The sequence below is a fragment of the Oncorhynchus clarkii genome, chromosome 27 (genome assembly GCF_045791955.1).
Source record: "Oncorhynchus clarkii lewisi isolate Uvic-CL-2024 chromosome 27, UVic_Ocla_1.0, whole genome shotgun sequence".
NCBI classification, from domain to species: Eukaryota; Metazoa; Chordata; class Actinopteri; order Salmoniformes; family Salmonidae; genus Oncorhynchus; species Oncorhynchus clarkii.
Genome location: NC_092173.1, coordinates 23,085,066 through 23,105,808, shown reverse-complemented (window position 1 = coordinate 23,105,808; position 20,743 = coordinate 23,085,066). Strand labels below are relative to the sequence as shown.

Genomic DNA, 20,743 nt, shown 5'->3' with positions numbered 1-20,743 from the left:
CATTCGGCTTCTTCAGGTGCGGGATCGTCTAAGACCAGCCACCCTGACTGCTGATGATATCGAGGAGTATTTCTGTCTGTAATAAAGCCCTTTTGTGGAGAAAAAATCATTCTGATTGGCTGGACCTGGCTCCCCAGTGGGTGGGCCTGTTTCCCATGGTTCACCCATGGCTGTGCCCCTGCCCAGTTATGTGAAATCCATAGATTAGGGCCTAATGTATTTATTTACATTTACTGATTTCTTTAAATGAACTGTACCTCAGTATAATGGTTGAAATTGTTGCATGTTGCATTTATATTTTTGTTCAGTATATTTCAGAGTTAAGGAAAATTGGGTAAAATCCCCAAGAGCATATAGAAAGTGTTTGGAAGTACTGCCGTAGAGGTCAGAGAGTGTTAAGCTTCCTTAATGTTCGTGTAGAATCATCATCCCTGGGGTGATCAGCAGCAGGCAGGCAACCTAAAATTGTTTGACCAACTCCAGGCAGACTGGCCTACTTACATGTTTTACCCCAGACACTCATTGACTTTGGTTGACAAGGACTGTATAATAGTCACTAGGATGTCCTATATACAGAGAAGTACTGACGTGACCCACAACATGCCTTTAATCTACATGCACCCACTTTCAGCTATCTGTGAATAGGAACCACAAATAACATGGATAAATCTTGTAGAATAGAGACACTACTCGCAGTACAAAAGAACATCTTACATGTGATTATGAGGTACTAACAGAGATACTTATGTTATTATAAGATAATGATAATGAGGTACTACAAGAGACTTATGCTGTACTATAAGATACTATAATGATACTATAAGATACTGATGATGAGGTGCTATACTATAATTATAATGAGGTGAACATGAGGTACTATAAGGTATGAGGTAGGTTGTGAAGTGTCCTATTGACATCCCCTACCACCACTACACATGACCACATATATGTTTAATTTGCAGTCCCTCATGGACTGTGTAGCCTCCATACTGTATGGATAGTAATTAAAAGGAACTAATTAAGAGGAATCGAGAAAGCCGCCTGTCTGTCAGGACCTGTCTATCCTAGACCAATCAATATCTCACAATCTAGGAGCTGCATATTCCTCTAGCCGATCAGATGGGAGAATTCTGTCTGGCTGATTTAAGAGAGCAGTTAATAAACTTTTCACATGCCCTGGAGGGTGGTGTGTAAATCTCAGACCACCGCCATGGTTCATTTGGTTTCTAGGCCTACTTCAGAGGAAGTTGGGATGGGGGCAAGGAGGGATGAGGAGATGAATACAGTTATGTGGCATAAGGTGATAAATCCACCCCCTCGCCAGGAGGACGCCAACCCAACCAAGTCTCCCACCTAGTCCAGTCTGATGATAGAGGAATAGAGGAAGCTCATGAGAGACCATTTCTTGTCAGAAGCATCCAGCAGCGCAGCTCAGACCCTTCAGTTAGGTCAAGACAGCTTCAGTTAGGACAAGACAGCTTCAGTTAGGACAAGGACAAGACAGCTTCAGTTAGGACAAGACAGCTTCAGTTAGGACAAGGACAAGACAGCTTCAGTTAGGACTAGAACAAGACAGCTTCAGTTAGGACAAGGACAAGACAGCTTCAGTTAGGACAAGGACAAGACAGCTTCAGTTAGGACAAGGACAAGACAGCTTCAGTTAGGACAAGACAGCTTCAGTTAGGACAAGGACAAGACAACTTCAGTTAGGACAAGACAGCTTCAGTTAGGACAAGGACAAGACAGCTTCAGTTAGGACAAGGACAAGACAGCTTCAGTTAGGACAAGGACAAGACAGTTTCAGTTAGGACAAGGACAAGACAGCTTCAGTTAGGACAAGGGAAAGACAGCTTCAGTTAGGACAGGGACAAGACAGCTTCAGTTAGGACAAGGACAAGACAGCTTCAGTTAGGACAAGACAGCTTCAGTTAGGACAAGGACAAGACAGCTTCAGTTAGGACAAGGACAAGACAGCTTCAGTTAGGACAAGGACAAGACAGCTTCAGTTAGGACAAGGACAAGACAGCTTCAGTTAGGACAAGGACAAGACAGCTTCAGGATCCATAGATAGAGAAGAGAGAAGGAGACAGTGTCAGAAGGATCATGGGGGGAAGACTGGTCTTGTGAGGAGGACAAGGACAAGACAGCTTCAGGATCCATAGAGAGAGAAGAGAGAAGGAGACAGAAGGATCATGGGGGAAGACTGGTCTTGTGAGGAGGACAAGAGCTGACAGATGAAAGTAGCACAGGGTTACCTCCAGGGAGATGCCCAGTATTTCATGAGCTCCAAATTGCCCCCATCTGATGCCTGTTCTTCTGGCACCTCATTATGAGGCTTACGGGTGAATGGTGGTCTATTCCAAACCTGCCTAAACTGACACTGCAGCACAATCCCCTCAGAGCCTCCCTAACCAATAGAACCATCCTCAGGGCATTGTCTCTGACCTCTAGCCAAATCAGCTCACACACACACACACAACTTTAGAATTCCAGCCCATCTCAGATAGAGTGGGAAAAGCCATGAAACCCCTCTTCTACTGTACATTCACTCCCTGTGAGGCTGTACGGTCCTTGTACACTGTGCTACAAAACTGTCTTATCATTTCCGAACCCCAACAACACTGAATGAGCTCATCAGCTTATACTGTAAGTAACACCATTTTCACATTTGGATGCAGGCTATGACTTAACAAAAAGTTATGAATCTCTCCTGATTGACATTGAGGCATTCACGTCTTGTTTCCCCAGGGGAAGGTCGTCGTGTCTGTATCTAAAATGTGATTAGGTTTAGAGCTTCTCTACGGTGTGCGCATTGGGAGGTGGAATAATGGCCTCCGGTCAGAGGAACAAATACTTCATGTATGAGAGTGAAATCAGCACATTACATTCAATACTGTACATGGTACCTACTTATCACTGACATATATATATATATATGTATATATATATACGGAAAATGTATACATTCACTACTGTAAGTGGCTCTGGATAAGAGTGTCTGCTAAATGATGAAAATGTTAAATATTGTTGCTGTCTTATGAAAACCCCATTACCCTCATTTCCATTTAACGAACGTATAATTATCAAACATCCGAAGCTATTTTGAACACATTTTTTTGGTACTAGAGTCATGAAATATTCAGAGTACGTTGAGGGGAGTTGCTGCTTTCAATAAATGAAAAGAAAACATTTATATTGACCAACAATTTGTTTCAAGGTTTTCATCAGACAGTGACGATGTGTAGAATAAATGAGTTATAACCACACTTTCCATGTAAAGACAGGAAAAGTTACATCATGTTAGTATGTACAGTATATATGTGATGTCAAGTCAATTAGGAATATGTCAACATGTACTGTAGATGTGTGAAGCACAACAAAAGGCTCCAATGTTTTTCAAAACACAACAAGTGCCTACTTCTGTCATTACGTAAGCCCCATAGCTGTGATGTGACTCCTCAGGCTCAGTAGAGTAGCTCATCAGATCTCCAGTGCTGCATTATAGATGCTGTGTCTACATGCAGACCCATTTGGACAGTAGACAAACCCAATAGCCCCACCTCTGTATTGTTTCTAACTTTCCAGAGACGTAGTACGTTCATTAAGATGTTACTACCACTCCCTGCAGTGGCATAGTGCTGTGTGTGTGTGTGCGTGTGCGTGTGTGCGGGTGGTGCCCCATATTCTGTTATAGGGATCAGTGTGTGACAATGTAAACCTGATCTGGGACCCAATGCCGTTGTGGGGATGAATAATTTATTGGGTTCTGTGCGCTAGAGTCTAGCGACGCTCCAAATGGCTGGCTAGACTACAGCGTGTTCCTGTGCTGACCTTGAAGCTTCCCATAAGAATGTCACAATGTGTTTAAGTACTGTACAGCCCTCTCTAAAGCAAAACCAATTCCTCCTCATTCATTGTCAAAGAGGTGCTGTGTTGAGTGACTACACAGTGCACTCTGTTGGTTGGTGACAACTCCAGGCCAACCCAGTGAGAGCCATTCAAAGTCATATCAAAAGAGCGAAACACAGGTACAACCAGTGCTAAAGGACTCGAAATATAGACTAAGACACAGGAAGTCTCATCTTTCATTAGTTTGTCATCTCACTGAAATAAGTATAAGGTCTTGTCAATACCCTTCACTACAGTGTTAACATTTGATTTGGGCTTTCAGGTGATGAATGTATTGGATTTCTCCACAACCCAATAAGTTGTCACTACTGTAGATAAATCATTCTTATTTAAGCAGAGAGCCCTCTGCACTAAAGGTGAAGGGGTCACTGGACTCAGATACCCCTGAGGTCTGATAGGGAGCAGTGATGTCTATACCCTGCCTGCCCTCTACTTGCTATTATAATGTGAGACATCCAATCCAGGTGACCTGTTCAGAATAATTTACCATGTATACACCAAGACCAATTATTGACTAACATGTACCCTTGCACATTGACTCGGTATCGGTACCTCTTGTATATAGCCTGGGTATTGTTATTCTATTGTATTACTATTTTTCCTTTCGTTTATTTAGTAAATTTTTCGCGCATACTTTTCTTTTACACTGTATTGTTGGTTAAGGGCTCGTAAGTATGTGTTTCACGGTAAGGTCTACTACACCCGTTGGTTAAGGGCTGTAAGTATGTGTTTCACGGTAAGGTCTACTACACCCGTTGGTTAAGGGCTGTAAGTATGTGTTTCAAGGTAAGGTCTACTACACCTGTTGGTTAAGGGCTTTAAGTATGTGTTTCACGGTAAGGTCTACTACACCTGTTGGTTAAGGGCTGTAAGTATGTGTTTCACGGTAAGGTCTACTACACCTGTTGGTTAAGGGCTCGTAAGTATGTGTTTCACGGTAAGGTCTACTACACCTGTTGGTTAAGGGCTGTAAGTATGTGTTTCACGGTAAGGTCTACTACACCTGTTGGTTAAGGGCTGTAAGTATGTGTTTCACGGTAAGGTCTACTACACCCGTTGGTTAAGGGCTGTAAGTATGTGTTTCACGGTAAGGTCTACTACACCCGTTGGTTAAGGGCTGTAAGTATGTGTTTCACGGTAAGGTCTACTACACCCGTTGGTTAAGGGCTGTAAGTATGTGTTTCACGGTAAGGTCTACTACGCCCGTTGGTTAAGGGCTGTAAGTATGTGTTTCACGGTAAGGTCTACTACACCTGTTGGTTAAGGGCTGTAAGTATGTGTTTCACGATAAGGTCTACTACACCCGTTGGTTAAGGGCTGTAAGTATGTGTTTCACGGTAAGGTCTACTACACCTGTTGGTTAAGGGCTTTAAGTATGTGTTTCACGGTAAGGTCTACTACACCTGTTGGTTAAGGGCTGTAAGTATGTGTTTCACGGTAAGGTCTACTACACCTGTTGGTTAAGGGCTCGTAAGTATGTGTTTCACGGTAAGGTCTACTACACCTGTTGGTTAAGGGCTGTAAGTATGTGTTTCACGGTAAGGTCTACTACACCTGTTGGTTAAGGGCTGTAAGTATGTGTTTCACGGTAAGGTCTACTACACCTGTTGGTTAAGGGCTGTAAGTATGTGTTTCACGGTAAGGTCTACTACACCCGTTGGTTAAGGGCTGTAAGTATGTGTTTCACGGTAAGGTCTACTACACCCGTTGGTTAAGGGCTGTAAGTATGTGTTTCACGGTAAGGTCTACTACACCCGTTGGTTAAGGGCTGTAAGTATGTGTTTCACGGTAAGGTCTACTACGCCCGTTGGTTAAGGGCTGTAAGTATGTGTTTCACGGTAAGGTCTACTACACCTGTTGGTTAAGGGCTGTAAGTATGTGTTTCACGATAAGGTCTACTACACCCGTTGGTTAAGGGCTGTAAGTATGTGTTTCACGGTAAGGTCTACTACACCTGTTGGTTAAGGGCTCGTAAGTATGTGTTTCACGGTAAGGTCTACTACACCTGTTGGTTAAGGGCTGTAAGTATGTGTTTCACGATAAGGTCTACTACACCCGTTGGTTAAGGGCTGTAAGTATGTGTTTCACGGTAAGGTCTACTACACCTGTTGGTTAAGGGCTTTAAGTATGTGTTTCACGGTAAGGTCTACTACACCTGTTGGTTAAGGGCTGTAAGTATGTGTTTCACGGTAAGGTCTACTACACCTGTTGGTTAAGGGCTCGTAAGTATGTGTTTCACGGTAAGGTCTACTACACCTGTTGGTTAAGGGCTGTAAGTATGTGTTTCACGGTAAGGTCTACTACACCTGTTGGTTAAGGGCTGTAAGTATGTGTTTCACGGTAAGGTCTACTACACCTGTTGGTTAAGGGCTGTAAGTATGTGTTTCACGGTAAGGTCTACTACACCCGTTGGTTAAGGGCTGTAAGTATGTGTTTCACGGTAAGGTCTACTACACCCGTTGGTTAAGGGCTGTAAGTATGTGTTTCACGGTAAGGTCTACTACACCCGTCGGTTAAGGGCTGTAAGTATGTGTTTCACGGTAAGGTCTACTACGCCCGTTGGTTAAGGGCTGTAAGTATGTGTTTCACGGTAAGCTCTACTACACCTGTTGGTTAAGGGCTGTAAGTATGTGTTTCACGATAAGGTCTACTACACCCGTTGGTTAAGGGCTGTAAGTATGTGTTTCACGGTAAGGTCTACTACACCTGTTGGTTAAGGGCTGTAAGTATGTGTTTCACGGTAAGGTCTACTACACCTGTTGGTTAAGGGCTCGTAAGTATGTGTTTCACGGTAAGGTCTACTACACCCGTTGGTTAAGGGCTGTAAGTATGTGTTTCACGGTAAGGTCTACTACACCTGTTGGTTAAGGGCTCGTAAGTATGTGTTTCACGGTAAGGTCTACTACACCCGTTGGTTAAGGGCTGTAAGTATGTGTTTCACGGTAAGGTCTACTACACCCGTTGGTTAAGGGCTTTAAGTATGTGTTTCACGGTAAGGTCTACTACACCCGTTGGTTAAGGGCTGTAAGTATGTGTTTCACGGTAAGGTCTACTACACCCGTTGGTTAAGGGCTGTAAGTATGTGTTTCACGGTAAGGTCTACTACACCCGTTGGTTAAGGGCTGTAAGTATGTGTTTCACGGTAAGGTCTACTACACCTGTTGGTTAAGGGCTCGTAAGTATGTGTTTCACGGTAAGGTCTACTACACCCGTTGGTTAAGGGCTGTAAGTATGTGTTTCACGGTAAGGTCTACTACACCTGTTGGTTAAGGGCTCGTAAGTATGTGTTTCACTGTAAGGTCTACTACACCTGTTGGTTAAGGGCTTTAATTATGTGTTTCACGGTAAGGTCTACTACACCTGTTGGTTAAGGGCTGTAAGTATGTGTTTCACGGTAAGGTCTACTACACCCGTTGGTTAAGGGCTGTAAGTATGTGTTTCACGGTAAGGTCTACTACACCCGTTGGTTAAGGGCTGTAAGTATGTGTTTCACGGTAAGGTCTACTACACCCGTTGGTTAAGGGCTGTAAGTATGTGTTTCACGGTAAGGTCTACTACACCCGTTGGTTAAGGGCTGTAAGTATGTGTTTCACGGTAAGGTCTACTACACCTGTTGGTTAAGGGCTGTAAGTATGTGTTTCACGGTAAGGTCTACTACACCTGTTGGTTAAGGGCTTTAAGTATGTGTTTCACGGTAAGGTCTACTACACCTGTTGGTTAAGGGCTGTAAGTATATGTTTCACGGTAAGGTCTACTACACCCGTTGGTTAAGGGCTGTAAGTATGTGTTTCACGGTAAGGTCTACTACACCTGTTGGTTAAGGGCTGTAAGTATGTGTTTCACGGTAAGGTCTACTACACCCGTTGGTTAAGGGCTGTAAGTATGTGTTTCACGGTAAGGTCTACTACACCCGTTGGTTAAGGGCTGTAAGTATGTGTTTCACGGTAAGGTCTACTACACCTGTTGGTTAAGGGCTGTAAGTATGTGTTTCACGGTAAGGTCTATCTACTACACCTGTTGGTTAAGGGCTCGTAAGTATGTGTTTCACGGTAAGGTCTACTACACCCGTTGGTTAAGGGCTGTAAGTATGTGTTTCACGGTAAGGTCTACTACACCTGTTGGTTAAGGGCTCGTAAGTATGTGTTTCACGGTAAGGTCTACTACACCCATTGGTTAAGGGCTGTAAGTATGTGTTTCACGGTAAGGTCTACTACACCCGTTGGTTAAGGGCTGTAAGTATGTGTTTCACGGTAAGGTCTACTACACCCGTTGGTTAAGGGCTGTAAGTATGTGTTTCACGGTAAGGTCTACTACACCCGTTGGTTAAGGGCTGTAAGTATGTGTTTCACGGTAAGGTCTACTACACCCGTTGGTTAAGGGCTGTAAGTATGTGTTTCACGGTAAGGTCTACTACACCTGTTGGTTAAGGGCTCGTAAGTATGTGTTTCACGGTAAGGTCTACTACACCTGTTGGTTAAGGGCTTTAAGTATGTGTTTCACGGTAAGGTCTACTACACCCGTTGGTTAAGGGCTGTAAGTATGTGTTTCACGGTAAGGTCTACTACACCCGTTGGTTAAGGGCTGTAAGTATGTGTTTCACGGTAAGGTCTACTACACCTGTTGGTTAAGGGCTTTAAGTATGTGTTTCACGGTAAGGTCTACTACACCTGTTGGTTAAGGGCTGTAAGTATGTGTTTCACGGTCTAGGTCTACTACACCTGTTGTAATCGGTGCATGTGACAAATACAATTAGGTTTGATGATTTGATTAAGCGATCTGTGTGCTGGGCTCTGTGGTGGCTGAGAGGGTAGAGAAGGAGGAACAGAGAGAAGAAACAGTAGTATCTCCAATCAAACCCACGTGTGCAAACATGACTAAGGACTTTATTAACCAAATCATTTTCCCTGTAATATCCACAAATAAAAGTGATCTATTTTATATATATTCACATTGTATAATTTTCATAGTGTGACAAAATTCTCCTTTGGATTTTCCAGCCATTCCTATAATTGTCATAGATCAGTCCCCATGCAGTCATTGGAAAGATTGAAGAACGTAGTAACAACCTATCTGAGTAGATTGAGTAGACGGCATGGACAGACAGGTTCAGCTTTAATGGAGTTCTTTTCCTTGGCTCCTCTCGTTGTTGAAAAACGGCCAGATACTTAATCATCGATTTGATCACACTGCGACATACAAAATAAATAAATGAAGAAAGCAATATCCCCTTGCAGAGTCCTCCTCCTCTTCTTCTTGTTTTTAGACATTTCTATATTTTTATGTATAATACTAATGACTGTAATTATCCTTGATATAAATTCAATAGTATTTTTCTCTGTCAAATTTAAATACATTATTTTGGCAATTTCATATGGTGTTTAGAATAAAATAATACTCAAAATAGAAAATAAAACAGAGAAATGAGACAGCCAGAAGAGGAAAGAAGGGAGAAAGAACAAAAGAAAGGAATACTTGGAGCCAGAAATATACAACTTCAGTTGTTGTTGAAAAGTGTCCATCATCATCATAGTTCCGTGCCAGCTCTCTGTGTAGAGCTGCAGTACAGTATACAGTCCAAGTCCTGGAGTGTGTAACTCCTTGTGTTATACCAGTGTGTAGGACTTTGCGTAGGGGTTGTTGCTCTGTTTTAAGTGTCCTCTGGAATCTAGCAGGGACTCCTGTGAGCTACTGAGCTTGGCGGCCTGTGCCTGGGCCAGGTCTCCGGTGGCCTCACGGCCAGTGGGCTCACGCTGGGGCAGGGTGGAGGCAGTCCCTGGCTGCCACTGCTGCACCTCCCTGGACGTGGGCACCTCCATGGGTGTGGGCTCCAGGAGCGGGGGCCGTTTCAGGGTGCGGCTCTTCTGGGGCTCCAGACACGCCTGGCCCAACGCCCCTGCCTCCCCTCCTCCGTTACCACCGTTGGACCCCCGGCCTCCCAACACAGAGCCACGGTTTAACAGGAAGTCCATGCGTAGGTACGGGGGCAGGTGCACCAGCTCTCCACCTGAGGGATGAGACCAGAGGGGGGGTTAGAGGGGTACCAGTCAGGCAGGTTAGACGGGTACCCAGTCAGGGAGGTTAGAGGGGTACCAGTCAGGAAGGTTAGCGGGGTACCCAATCAGGAAGGTTAGAGGGGTACCAGTCAGGAAGGTTAGAGGGGTACCAGTCAGGAAGGTTAGCGGGGTAACCAATCAGGAAGGTTAGCGGGGTACCCAATCAGGAAGGTTAGAGGGGTACCCAGTCAGGAAGGTTAGAGGGGTACCCAGTCAGGAAGGTTAGAGGGGTAACCAATCAGGAAGGTTAGAGGGGTACCCAGTTAGGAAGGTTAGAGGGGTACACTCACTACACTGAGCTGGGAGGAAAATTCTCAATGTCAGCATTACTCGGTTACTTTCGATTCCATAGTAGGTCTTTTCATATGGTATGTACTTACTGTCAGGATATATGGTATATGATAGGAAATCATATGAGTGGAGGAAATATGATTTCAGTTTGGATAATGTAATCTAATCTAACATATTGAGTCGGGAGGATACAGATTCTATAATGATTTCAGGACGATATCATTTTACATGGCTTGGCGAAGGGATTACTTATCCTATGATATTGCTGCATTAACCTGTCAAATTCATATTCAAATCACCTTTCCATTTCTTCAGGACTATCACATCGAACAGTCCTGCACTGCCCACTCTCAAACTCTCCTCATCTGTACTTGGGGTTAACTGAAGCAGAAAGGTGCTTCAAATCTCATTCAGAGACAGATTCTTTGCTGTCCAGGACCAGAACAAACCAAGCATGTGACGTAACCCAAGCGTACATTGAGTTAATGACACTGCAGCACTTTAAAATACTTCTCAACACAGTATTCCCCCACGCAGACAGTGAATCACTGGACACGGTTGAGTGGATGATGACACCATCACTTCTGCTGTAAATGTATCTCATCCACTGAATAAATTACATATTTCATTTAGTAAATTAGATAATCACAAAGACGTGTCCAGTAGCCAGAGATGTATGAGTCGTACTGAAGATTTTACACTTGATTAGGAGTGGTGGGGAGACGTGTACTGTTCCATTACTGTTCTAATGGATGTCTTCAATATTAATCTTTCAGAGGCCACAGAGATCAGCAGGCTTCAGTGACTGGCCTTTTCAATGCCAAATCACTATCCCCCACCACACAGAGGAGGACCGGCCCATCTATGTAGATTGTATCCTACATGTGACCTTAGTGACTTAATCCCAGAGTTCACAGGGAGCATGAATAATTTACTGTGTATCTAATAGGCTTTATTAAAAACCTGTAAATGGCAACCATTTTAAAGCTTTTCTTTGGGAGCTCATTGGGAATTTATTTAGCTGAAATCTATCAGGCTGTAAATTGCAGGGCGTGGGTAATGGCACAACTTATATCAGCTACACAACAATGATTCCCAGTCATGCATTATGTCTCTATGCGGGGGTTTGGGGGTTGATGTATATGAATGTTTCAACATTCTGTGTGCCCAAGTCGATCTGCGCTAATGGGAGCTGTTCTCAGTTTCTGTAATCTGGCCTTCAACTACCCACACACTAGTAAACATACAGACACATCGCGCATGCCCACACACACACCCACACACACCCAAACACACCCAAACACACAGAGACACCTTGGCTTGTTTAAAGGCCCATCACATTTTGACTACTCAACACAAGAAACAGTGTTGCAGTAAATGTTTATGAGCTGAGAACCTCAAGATCATCCTCTATGATTGGCTCATAACAGTAATTGCACAGGACAGACTGTTTATGAGCGGTAACACAGATTGTTGCCCAATGTTTCCTTCCAGCTTGCCCCAATCACTCTATTGTCACACACACACACGCACGCACTCGCACTCGCACACACACACACTCACACTCACACATACAAAGAAATGGGCATGCCAGGTTGACCTACTGACCCCAGGTTGACCTACTGTATCAGTATCAGGTGTGTGTGATTGTGATTGACACGTGTCAGAGTAACAGGAGAGAGGCCCTCCTCCGTATCCCTGTGTGAATGACAGATGAGGTCACAGTGTCAACTCAGGGCAAAGGTACATTACTACAGAAGGGGGGGGGACAGGGGACAGTGGGCCACTGTCAGACAGACAGACAGACAGACAGACAGACAGATCGTTGACATTTTTTTTGAAAATTGACTTTTTTTTCTGATCATACTGACACTCACTAGGAAAAAGCACACAAAAATGAACTGTGTTCAAACTAACATGGGTGAATTCCACAGTGTGTTCCACAACAGAGCTGGCTGATGGCATACCAGACTGGTAACAACGGTCTTCAACAGGGACTTACTGTAGAAACCTCTAAACTTGTCTATTTTTATTTATTTATAAAAAATAAAAAAAAATGTATACCTTTATTTAACCAGGCAAGTCAGTTAAGAACAAATTCTTATTTTCAATGACGGCCTGGGAACAGTGGATTAACTGCCTGTTCAGGGGCAGAACGACAGATTTGTACCTTGTCAGCTCGGGGGTTTGAACTCTCAACCTTCCGGTTACTAGTCCAACGCTCTAACCACTAGGCTACCCTGCCGCCCCTAAACGTGTCTATGTGTCGCTGGTGTCGCCCAACTCCCGCTGGATGAAAGTGAAACCAGGGTTAGCACGACGCTACATCAGGCTCTGCGTCTGAAAGACCGATATCACGCTGAACGTCTCCATTGTGGAAGTAAAGTGCTGTTTTGTATTGACAGACAATAGCTTTAGATTGGCTTGACAGATAGCCTCTACTTGCCCTTAGCTGACGGTTTAAGCCTCCTGCTGGCTGATGACTGTGGGCAGATGGCTTGTGTACTCACCATGAAAACATAATGAGGAACGGAAACTCAAGACCCAGCTCAGATAGCCAAAACCTGTCTACCTCGTCTCGCTCACCCCAGCCCAGTCCCTACCTCCAGACACCATCAACAACTAGCTAGTCTTCATACCCCCCGCCCAGAATGACAACTAGGCAGGCCAGGACTCACTAAACGCACAATACATTCTGTCTCTGTGTATGTGTGTATTTTTTACAAAAAATATTTGAAAATGGGAATTTCCTCATATCTATGTGTTTGGTCTGTCCACAAAGTGCGCTAGACAGTGTAACCAATAGGAATGGGAGGTGAGAAGAAGCAGGTCATATGAGGCCAACCCGGGAGAGGACAGTGTCAGAAAGGCGGATAGCCTGACAGACGGACGTAAGGACTGCTCCTCCATGTGCAGACATTTCTGCAGAGAGCTGAAGCTAAACACAGCACTGTGAGGGGTATTACTGGGTTTTAATGGTGTTTGTACTTCATCGAGCATTAACAGCATGCCAGAGGTGTTATCTGAGGAAGAGTATCTCATGATCACTATTTTGCAATAGGCATTTTGTAAAATGCTGTGTTAAATGAAAGCTATGAAACTTAACTTTGAACAGGCCAGAGAGCTGTGGAAGTTACAGTTGTAATGCTGTGGCCCAAGGCCTAATTGGAGCAGAACTGAACTGCTATCTATAGCAGTGTTTTCCAACTCCGGTCCTCCAGTACCCCCAACAGTACACATTTTTGTTGTAGCCCCAGACGAAAACACCTGATTCAACATGTCAAGGGCTTGATGATTAGTAGAATCAGGTGTGCTTGTCGAGGGAAATATGCCTGTTGGGGGAGGACCGGAGTTGGAAAACACTGATCTAGAGTAATGAGGAAAATAATACAGAATAATTTCCTTTCAGTAAGGTTTGAACTGTACTGTGTGTTTGCGGTGTATGTCTGTTCTGTATATGAGTGCTGCCTTCTACTTACCCGGTCTGTGGGCCTTTGGTGCGGCCATGTTCATGACCCGGCTGATGTCCTGAGGCTTGGGCGGGGAGGCTGTGAACCTGCAGATGCCTGACTCAGACGGCGTGCTAGATGCCAGGCTGTCTGTGTAGTCGTTGGTGCCGGCCGTCATTTGCTCCGAGGAGGTGTCGGAGATGAAGCACTCTGTGATAGTGAACTTGGCGTGCCGCAGGTGCTCCTCCATCTTGGCGTGCTCGTAGGCCCGGGCCAGCTCCTCGTACGTGGACGACGCGCTCTCCGTCGACACCATGCTGCTCCGCGCGCGGTCTGCGTAGTCACACACAAACACACACAGAGACAACATCCAATATAGTGTATGTATATAGCTGAAATTTCCTAAGATATATAGGAAATATCTTAAAACATACCGTGAGCACTCTGACCCTTCCACGTACAGTAGTAGTGGTCTCCCCTTTGCTGCAGACTAATGTTGTATGTGAGACATAGGGTCAGTCCAGTACCTGTGTCCTGCGATGGGCTGACACTGTAGCTGTCGCTCTCCTTGTCCACAGAGCCGGCAGCACGCGGTGTGGGCAGTCTCCAGTCTGTGCTCAGGGTGTGGGAGGAGGTGGGTGGTTGTGGCCGGTTCAGAGTCCACTGGCTGGCATAGCGGTTCCTGCTGGCTGCAGGGCCTGCTTTGGCAGTGCGGCGTGCTGTGGGGTCTGGGCATGAAAGGGCCAAGGTCTTTACTGGTGAGAGGCATAGGCAGTGTCAGGCCTAGGCAGTTTTAGAATTGGCACCCTATCCCCTATGTAGTGCACTACTTTTGACCAGTGTCCATATAGAGTAGGGTGCCATTTCGGACATACCACTGAAGAGCTACTAGAAAGTAAATTGCATACTGTATATTGAGTCTTAATTGTCTGTGTATCAAATTACACAAACATCTATTGATCAATAATAATTCATAGGTTTGAAATTACAGTATCATCCTAACCTTTCACAGTCGATAAAATATTTCCCAAAGACAAAAATAGTATCATATTCGGTCTGACCCAGACATTTAACCTACTGTGCTATGCATCAATGGCACCAAATCAGAATGTCCCTTTAGAACGGCCATGATTAGATCCGGCCTGGAGAAGCCAGAGAAGAATAGCAGTGGTAATAGTAGTAGATAGTAGTAATTCCATCAGTGGGTTGGAAACTGGCACAGCGGGCAGTGTTTGCCCAACACTCTGGATAGATGTGTCTGAGTCAGCAGATAAGGTTCAGGCTCCCTGTGCTTATTGTTTATTCATTTTTTGTGGGACCCACTGTGCTTCCTGACCAGCCTCAATGAGCCCAATCAGGTGAGCGGTCAGGTGGAGCCAGAGGGCTCTCCACTCTTCATCAGCTCAACTCTACTGGCTCAGCAGCAAGAGCCTCCATAGGCCACTGTCTAGCCACTGCCTTGACTCACACTGCTCTGGGCTGTGGGCTCTGTAAGTGGATCTGAGTGTTGAAACTATGATAAGCTGAAGATTGTAGTTTGCTTAGAATGGATTTGGGATCAGGGTATGTTAGAGATATTGTTTTTTTTTTTTTTAAATCTAAAGTCTAAACACTGATTGGAGGACTGGGGTACAGTTACATGCACATGAGAGAGAAATATGTACAATGATGCTTGGATTGAATGCAACTATATAAAAAAATATTAATCTTGACAAAGAGCATTCTCTTATTTTTCCAGGGGATGCCATTAGGCTAGTAGCTTACTGTAGGTCAGAGTAAAGGTGGTGAGGGGTGGGATATAGAGGTGATTAAATAGGTACGGCTCTTACTGGTTCCAGGCCGGGCGTCGGAGACGTCCACCAGCGGGCCGGTGGCCTGTGACAGGGACTGGTAATGGACTGTGTGCGTGACCGTGGACGACTTCTGTTTGGACGTCTCCCCAAAGTCATTATCAGTCAGCAGCACCGTCGACCTGTCGTCTGACAGACAGAAAACAGGGAGGGAGACAATGAGTTCTTAGAAAAGACGATCAAATATAACATGCAAGGGATAAGCATACTGTAAACTGGCAGGGAAGACAGGGGTCTCACCAATAATCTCCATAGTATCTCTCTCCTCGATGAGCAGCTGGGCTCGGGGGATATCGATGTGCATTCTCATGGTCTGCTGCTTGTTGGATGTGTCTGGTGTCCGTGTGTTTTTACTAGGAGATAGTATTGTTTGCAAGTATTCAGTCATAGTTTTAAAGTAACTGTCCAAAAGACTCTTTTAAAAAGACTTGCTATTTCCTCATACAGTATATCATACTCCTGAGGAGGATGAGCTGGCCAATCAGCGGTCTAGAGGAGGATGAGCTGGCCAATCATCAGCAATCTATTTGTATTAATATTTTTAATGGCTGGTATACGCCCATAACATCCTGTTGTCGGGGTACGCACACACCATTCCAACACAGAAAAGTTGTTTTAAAAAAACTGAATGAAAAACGTTGGAAGGGAAACTATTTCACTCATATTGTAAGTAATTATAGGTAATACTGGAAACACTGGACAGTTAGTTTAAAGTATTTTATGATTCCTATCTAAAGTTAACATGTATTCCTCTTCACGTACCTCATCAGCATTTCTGCCAGGCTTTTTGCATCTGTAAAGTCAGCATATAGTAAATTAGTAACAACGCAGAGTTGACAGAAGCTAACATATTAAAAACAAAAGCACCAAGCTAATTTCCTAGATGTGCAAAACTAGAACATTAGAGTGGGGCAAATTAAAAGTGGAACACTAGATCCGATCAGACCGTTCTACGCTGTTAGCTAAACTGATAGCCTCTTAGCCTCTCGGGGTGGCAGGTAGCCTAGTGGTTAGAGTGTTGGGCCAGTAACCAAAAGTGTTGTGAGATCAAATCCCTGAGCTGACAAGGTCAAAATCTGTCGTTCTGCCCCTGAACAAGGCAGTTAACCCACTGTTCCTAGGCCGTCATTGTAAATAAGAATGTGTTCCTAATTGACTTGCCTTGTTAAGTAAAACAATCTATTACATAATGAAAGTCAATAGTCACAATTCTACTGGTTCTGCTCAGGTTAATTGATCCTCACTCTCTTGAGCATGAAGCATACAGCTCTAAAAAGTGCTTGTGTGTTATTAAGTGCTTTGTTTCTATTGTGTGTGTACGTGCTTGTGTGTGTGTTCTGACTCACCGCGTAGCCTCTTGAGCCTCTGCTCCCTCCTCCTCCTCTTCAGCACCATCAGGAGGATGAAGACCATGACAGCAGCCACCAGGATACAGGTGATGGTCACCATCATCTTCAGCCCCTCGTTGCCTGACATGTTGTCTGTGATGGGGTCCACTGTCTTCAACAGAGGAGGGATGGTGCCTGCGGAGGGAGGAACCAGATAAGCTTGGGGAACCTACCATCCTGAGTATCAGGCATGACTATTTAAGGATGCACCACCAGGGTTGAGGCATCGTAGTCAAATATGTCTCTTTGGAAGGCCTTCTTTGGTATATGAAATGACCCTGGTTCAGGAAAAAAATGTATCATACTAGAAGACCACTGAACTGAACTCACTTCCATCGGCGTTGAGCGTGGCGAACATGATCTTCTTCTCGGCGGAGCCGGCGCTATTGACCACTTTCATCTGCAGCTCGTACCAGGTTGCCTCCGCCAGGTCATACAGGATGTAGCTCTTGGTTAGGGAGGTGCGCTGAGCCGTGGTCCACGTTGCCGTGTCCATCGGATGGTACTCCAGGGTGAACGAGGTGATTGGGCAGCCACCATTGTTCCACCCAATTAGATTGAGCCTGACCCGGGTGGAGTTGATGCTGGCAAACAGCTCATGTTCTTTGGCAAACTGGGGCTCTGGAAAGAAGAGGGGTGAAGAGATCAGATGTAGACTTCTAAGGATGCCTGTAACATTTTATTCATTAGCCAGATCAGGTCACATAATAATTGAGCTAGTCTGAGGGATTGCTTGATAAAATGTTGGATAGAACTGTTGAGTTAGAGTCAGTTCTAAGTGGACAGTGGTGGTGGAGATGCTATAGAGCATGGATGGGCAACATTGAAGGGGGTGGGGGCCACAAAAAAAGTTGCTTGCAGGTCTGCATACCCACATGTGCCCACACACACCCCATCCCACCGCCACCATGTTGTGAGCAAAACATTTCAGCAGCCCCCTCTTGACAGTGGACACATTTTGTTTTACGTTTTAAAGTTAATTTCGTGCAATTCTACACATTTTGCCATTGGGCGTAGCAAAAATGTTGCAGTTTTATAACTAATTTAATGCAATTCTACTCATTTTGCCATGGGGTGGAGATGAACATTAGCCGTTTTACATTTTACCATAGGGTGGAGAGAAGTGTTTGCAATTTGTGATATCTGTGATATCTGAGTGAGACTGACTAACAAAATCAATGGGGGACCCTCGGCCGGTAATTCGACCATGATTACTAAGTTTAGATAGCTGGCCGCTAGACTAATTTACCAATCTAGAAATGTTTAGCTGACGTGGCTAATTGATTGACTATCAGTGACTGACATAAGACAAAAACTACTGATGCACAACCAAATTTCAAAATTGCACTTTGTGTATTCAACTATTCTAACTTGCAATAGAAAGTTTAGAACCCGACTGAGTAAAAAAAAAAAAAAAACTTGATCCGAGGGCCAGTTGCCCATCCTTGCTACAAAGACTTCACCTTTTCCGTGGGTCTTTGCTTCAATGATCTCACTGATGCGTCCGGGGCCCACTCCGTTCTGAGCAGTCAGGGTGAACTTGTACCAGGTGCCACACTTCAGGTTCTCTAGACGGTACGACCGCTCGCTAGGGCTGATGGGAAAGCTGCCCCACTGCTCACTGTTGTCCTCTGAGTACTGCAGGATGTAGCCTACAGAAAGAGAAAAAGACAGAGACAGAGACAGAGCATAACTGTAAAATCTCTCCCAACATACTCCAAGTTAATCTAATAACTACATTACCCAGATAATCACTCACAGAGCTGGCACAGCAAAGTGGAACTTTGTAGTATTTGCACTTCCCTTCCAACAGATTGTTCAGTGTTAGACATCGGCTAAATACCTATAAACATGCCATTGAGATTGATTAACATTAAATGTAACATAAGGCAGGACAACAGCACCTGATCATAGCCACCATTTCCTCGGACAAGAGGAAAATAAGACACTGTATTGGTGTTAGAGCAAAGACTAAACAAAATCATTTGATACCATAGGAAATCATCCTGGATATTCCTTAAAATCTCTTTTAAAAAGCCTGAGAGGCCAGAAGCCTGTTGTGTTCCAGTGATGACCAACTATGATAAATCACCAGTGCTACTCCTTCTGTGATTGGGATTTCTTCTTGACTGAGTGGTTTAACCTTCCACTTTAACCCACCTAATCTACTTTGTTCCTTTTTAATCTGTTCCCTCTTCACTGTTTTAGCACCCCACTCAACGCAATTACTAGGCCTGTCTAAGATAATGAGAAGTGGAGGGCCTTGTAAGATGATTTTGTTCACCCAATGTCCTAATAGGATACTAGCCGTGTAACTGAAGTGTCATTTGTGTGTCTTAGTAGTTACCAGTGACTTGTTGAGGTGTTGTTGGTTTGCCCAAATGGAGGTCTACTTTATCTCTTGTTGAAATGTCATTAGTTAGTGTGTCTGAATGGAGGTCTACTTTCTCTCTTCTTGAAATGTCATTAGTTATTGTGTCTGAATGGAGGTCTACTTTATCTCTTGTTGAAATGTCATTAGTTATTGTGTCTGAATGGAGGTCTACTTTATCTCTTGTTGAAATGTCATTCGTTAGTGTGTCTGAATGGAGGTCTACTTTCTCTCTTCTTGAAATGTCATTAGTTAGTGTGTCTGAATGGGAATATTTGTCTTGTTGAAGTGTCACTGGGGTGTCGGAAAGGAGGTCTATGCCTTGTAGAGGTGTCTCTGGTGTGTCCAAATGGCCTAATGTCACTCACCTCTGATGGAGCTTCCTCCATTGTCCCCAGGTATCCAGGACAGAGTGATTGACGTGGTAGTTGTCTTGGTAACTGTGAGGCGTGGTTGGTCTGGAGGAACTGTAGAACAAAAGGAATGATGTTTTGAACAAGATCCATGACAACAAAGCATCTGTGCTACATCAAACTATCCACAAAGTGTCCTTTAGAAGACCTACTGCTAACCTACATAGAAAGGCCTTTGAAGTGTTAGTACCAATTAGTATTGGACAGTTTTGGACAATTCTTCTTTTGCATCTCTCTCTGTCTTACCTTGAACCTGCAGGTTCAGCGTGATTTCATCAGAGCCCCAGTTGTTGCTGGCCACACAGCTGTAGTTCCCAGAGTCCTCTGCTTTCACCGTCCGGATGATGAAACTAGCGTTGCTATGGACACTGTGGCGTCCGTCAATCAGAACAGGAGCAGGGGTACCATTGCTGTTGAGAGGTAGAGTTGACCACATGATATTCAGTACAGTATGTGATCAGAGTAAAAAAAAAAAAAGACATTCCTGCGTTGTGTTGAATCATGTGACAGATGGGTGTTGACCAAAGAGATGTATAGAGATCATTACTTGGAAATAACCCAGTTTTGCATGGTTTGCATAGTTCGTAAACAGCTTAAAGCTATATGACCGCCATAGAGTGGCCACAATAAATGAACGACACACAATATTTGCTTCAAGACTCCAACCCTGCAGGTGGCGGTAAGTCACCAATATTAGCTTTGCACTTTTTTCAAACGTCAAAATAAGAAAAAAATTGAATACTTTAAAATGTAGATAGCCTCAATGGCTGTCACAGACGCCATAATGGCACAGATACAACGTTGCGATCTCTATACATCTCTATGGCCTTGACTTACTTTCCCTTCAGCCACTTGATGGTGGGGGGTGGATCTCCGACCGCCTTGCAGGGCAGAATGATGTCCCTCATCCAGGGTGTAGTCACTGTTCCGTTGAACGTCAGGATCCTGGCCGGAGCTATGGGGGTTACATACATGCACCTGTGACTGTACCATTCTACTCCTATGAAAAACAATGATGA

General features: G+C 44.4%; 1 protein-coding gene across 2 annotated transcripts in view; it reads right to left on the bottom strand.

The window, feature by feature from the left end:
* Nucleotides 1-8,829: 8,829 nt before the first annotated feature.
* Nucleotides 8,830-20,743, bottom strand: part of LOC139386013 (cell adhesion molecule DSCAM-like) — a 125,829-nt gene continuing 113,915 nt past the window's right edge. The window contains exons 22-33 of one of the 2 annotated variants that reach the window (XM_071131343.1): nucleotides 20,562-20,679; nucleotides 19,971-20,134; nucleotides 19,680-19,778; nucleotides 18,404-18,592; nucleotides 17,271-17,561; nucleotides 16,899-17,075; nucleotides 16,315-16,345; nucleotides 15,793-15,905; nucleotides 15,532-15,681; nucleotides 14,137-14,430; nucleotides 13,733-14,035; nucleotides 8,830-9,913 (exon numbers count right to left, since the gene is read on the bottom strand). In XM_071131343.1, the coding sequence (XP_070987444.1) occupies nucleotides 9,513-9,913; nucleotides 13,733-14,035; nucleotides 14,137-14,430; nucleotides 15,532-15,681; nucleotides 15,793-15,905; nucleotides 16,315-16,345; nucleotides 16,899-17,075; nucleotides 17,271-17,561; nucleotides 18,404-18,592; nucleotides 19,680-19,778; nucleotides 19,971-20,134; nucleotides 20,562-20,679 (2,330 nt within the window). In that variant the 3' untranslated portion in view covers nucleotides 8,830-9,512. The remainder of the gene's footprint in view (nucleotides 9,914-13,732; nucleotides 14,036-14,136; nucleotides 14,431-15,531; nucleotides 15,682-15,792; nucleotides 15,906-16,314; nucleotides 16,346-16,898; nucleotides 17,076-17,270; nucleotides 17,562-18,403; nucleotides 18,593-19,679; nucleotides 19,779-19,970; nucleotides 20,135-20,561; nucleotides 20,680-20,743) is intronic. The other variant, XM_071131344.1, reaches the window with a different exon arrangement.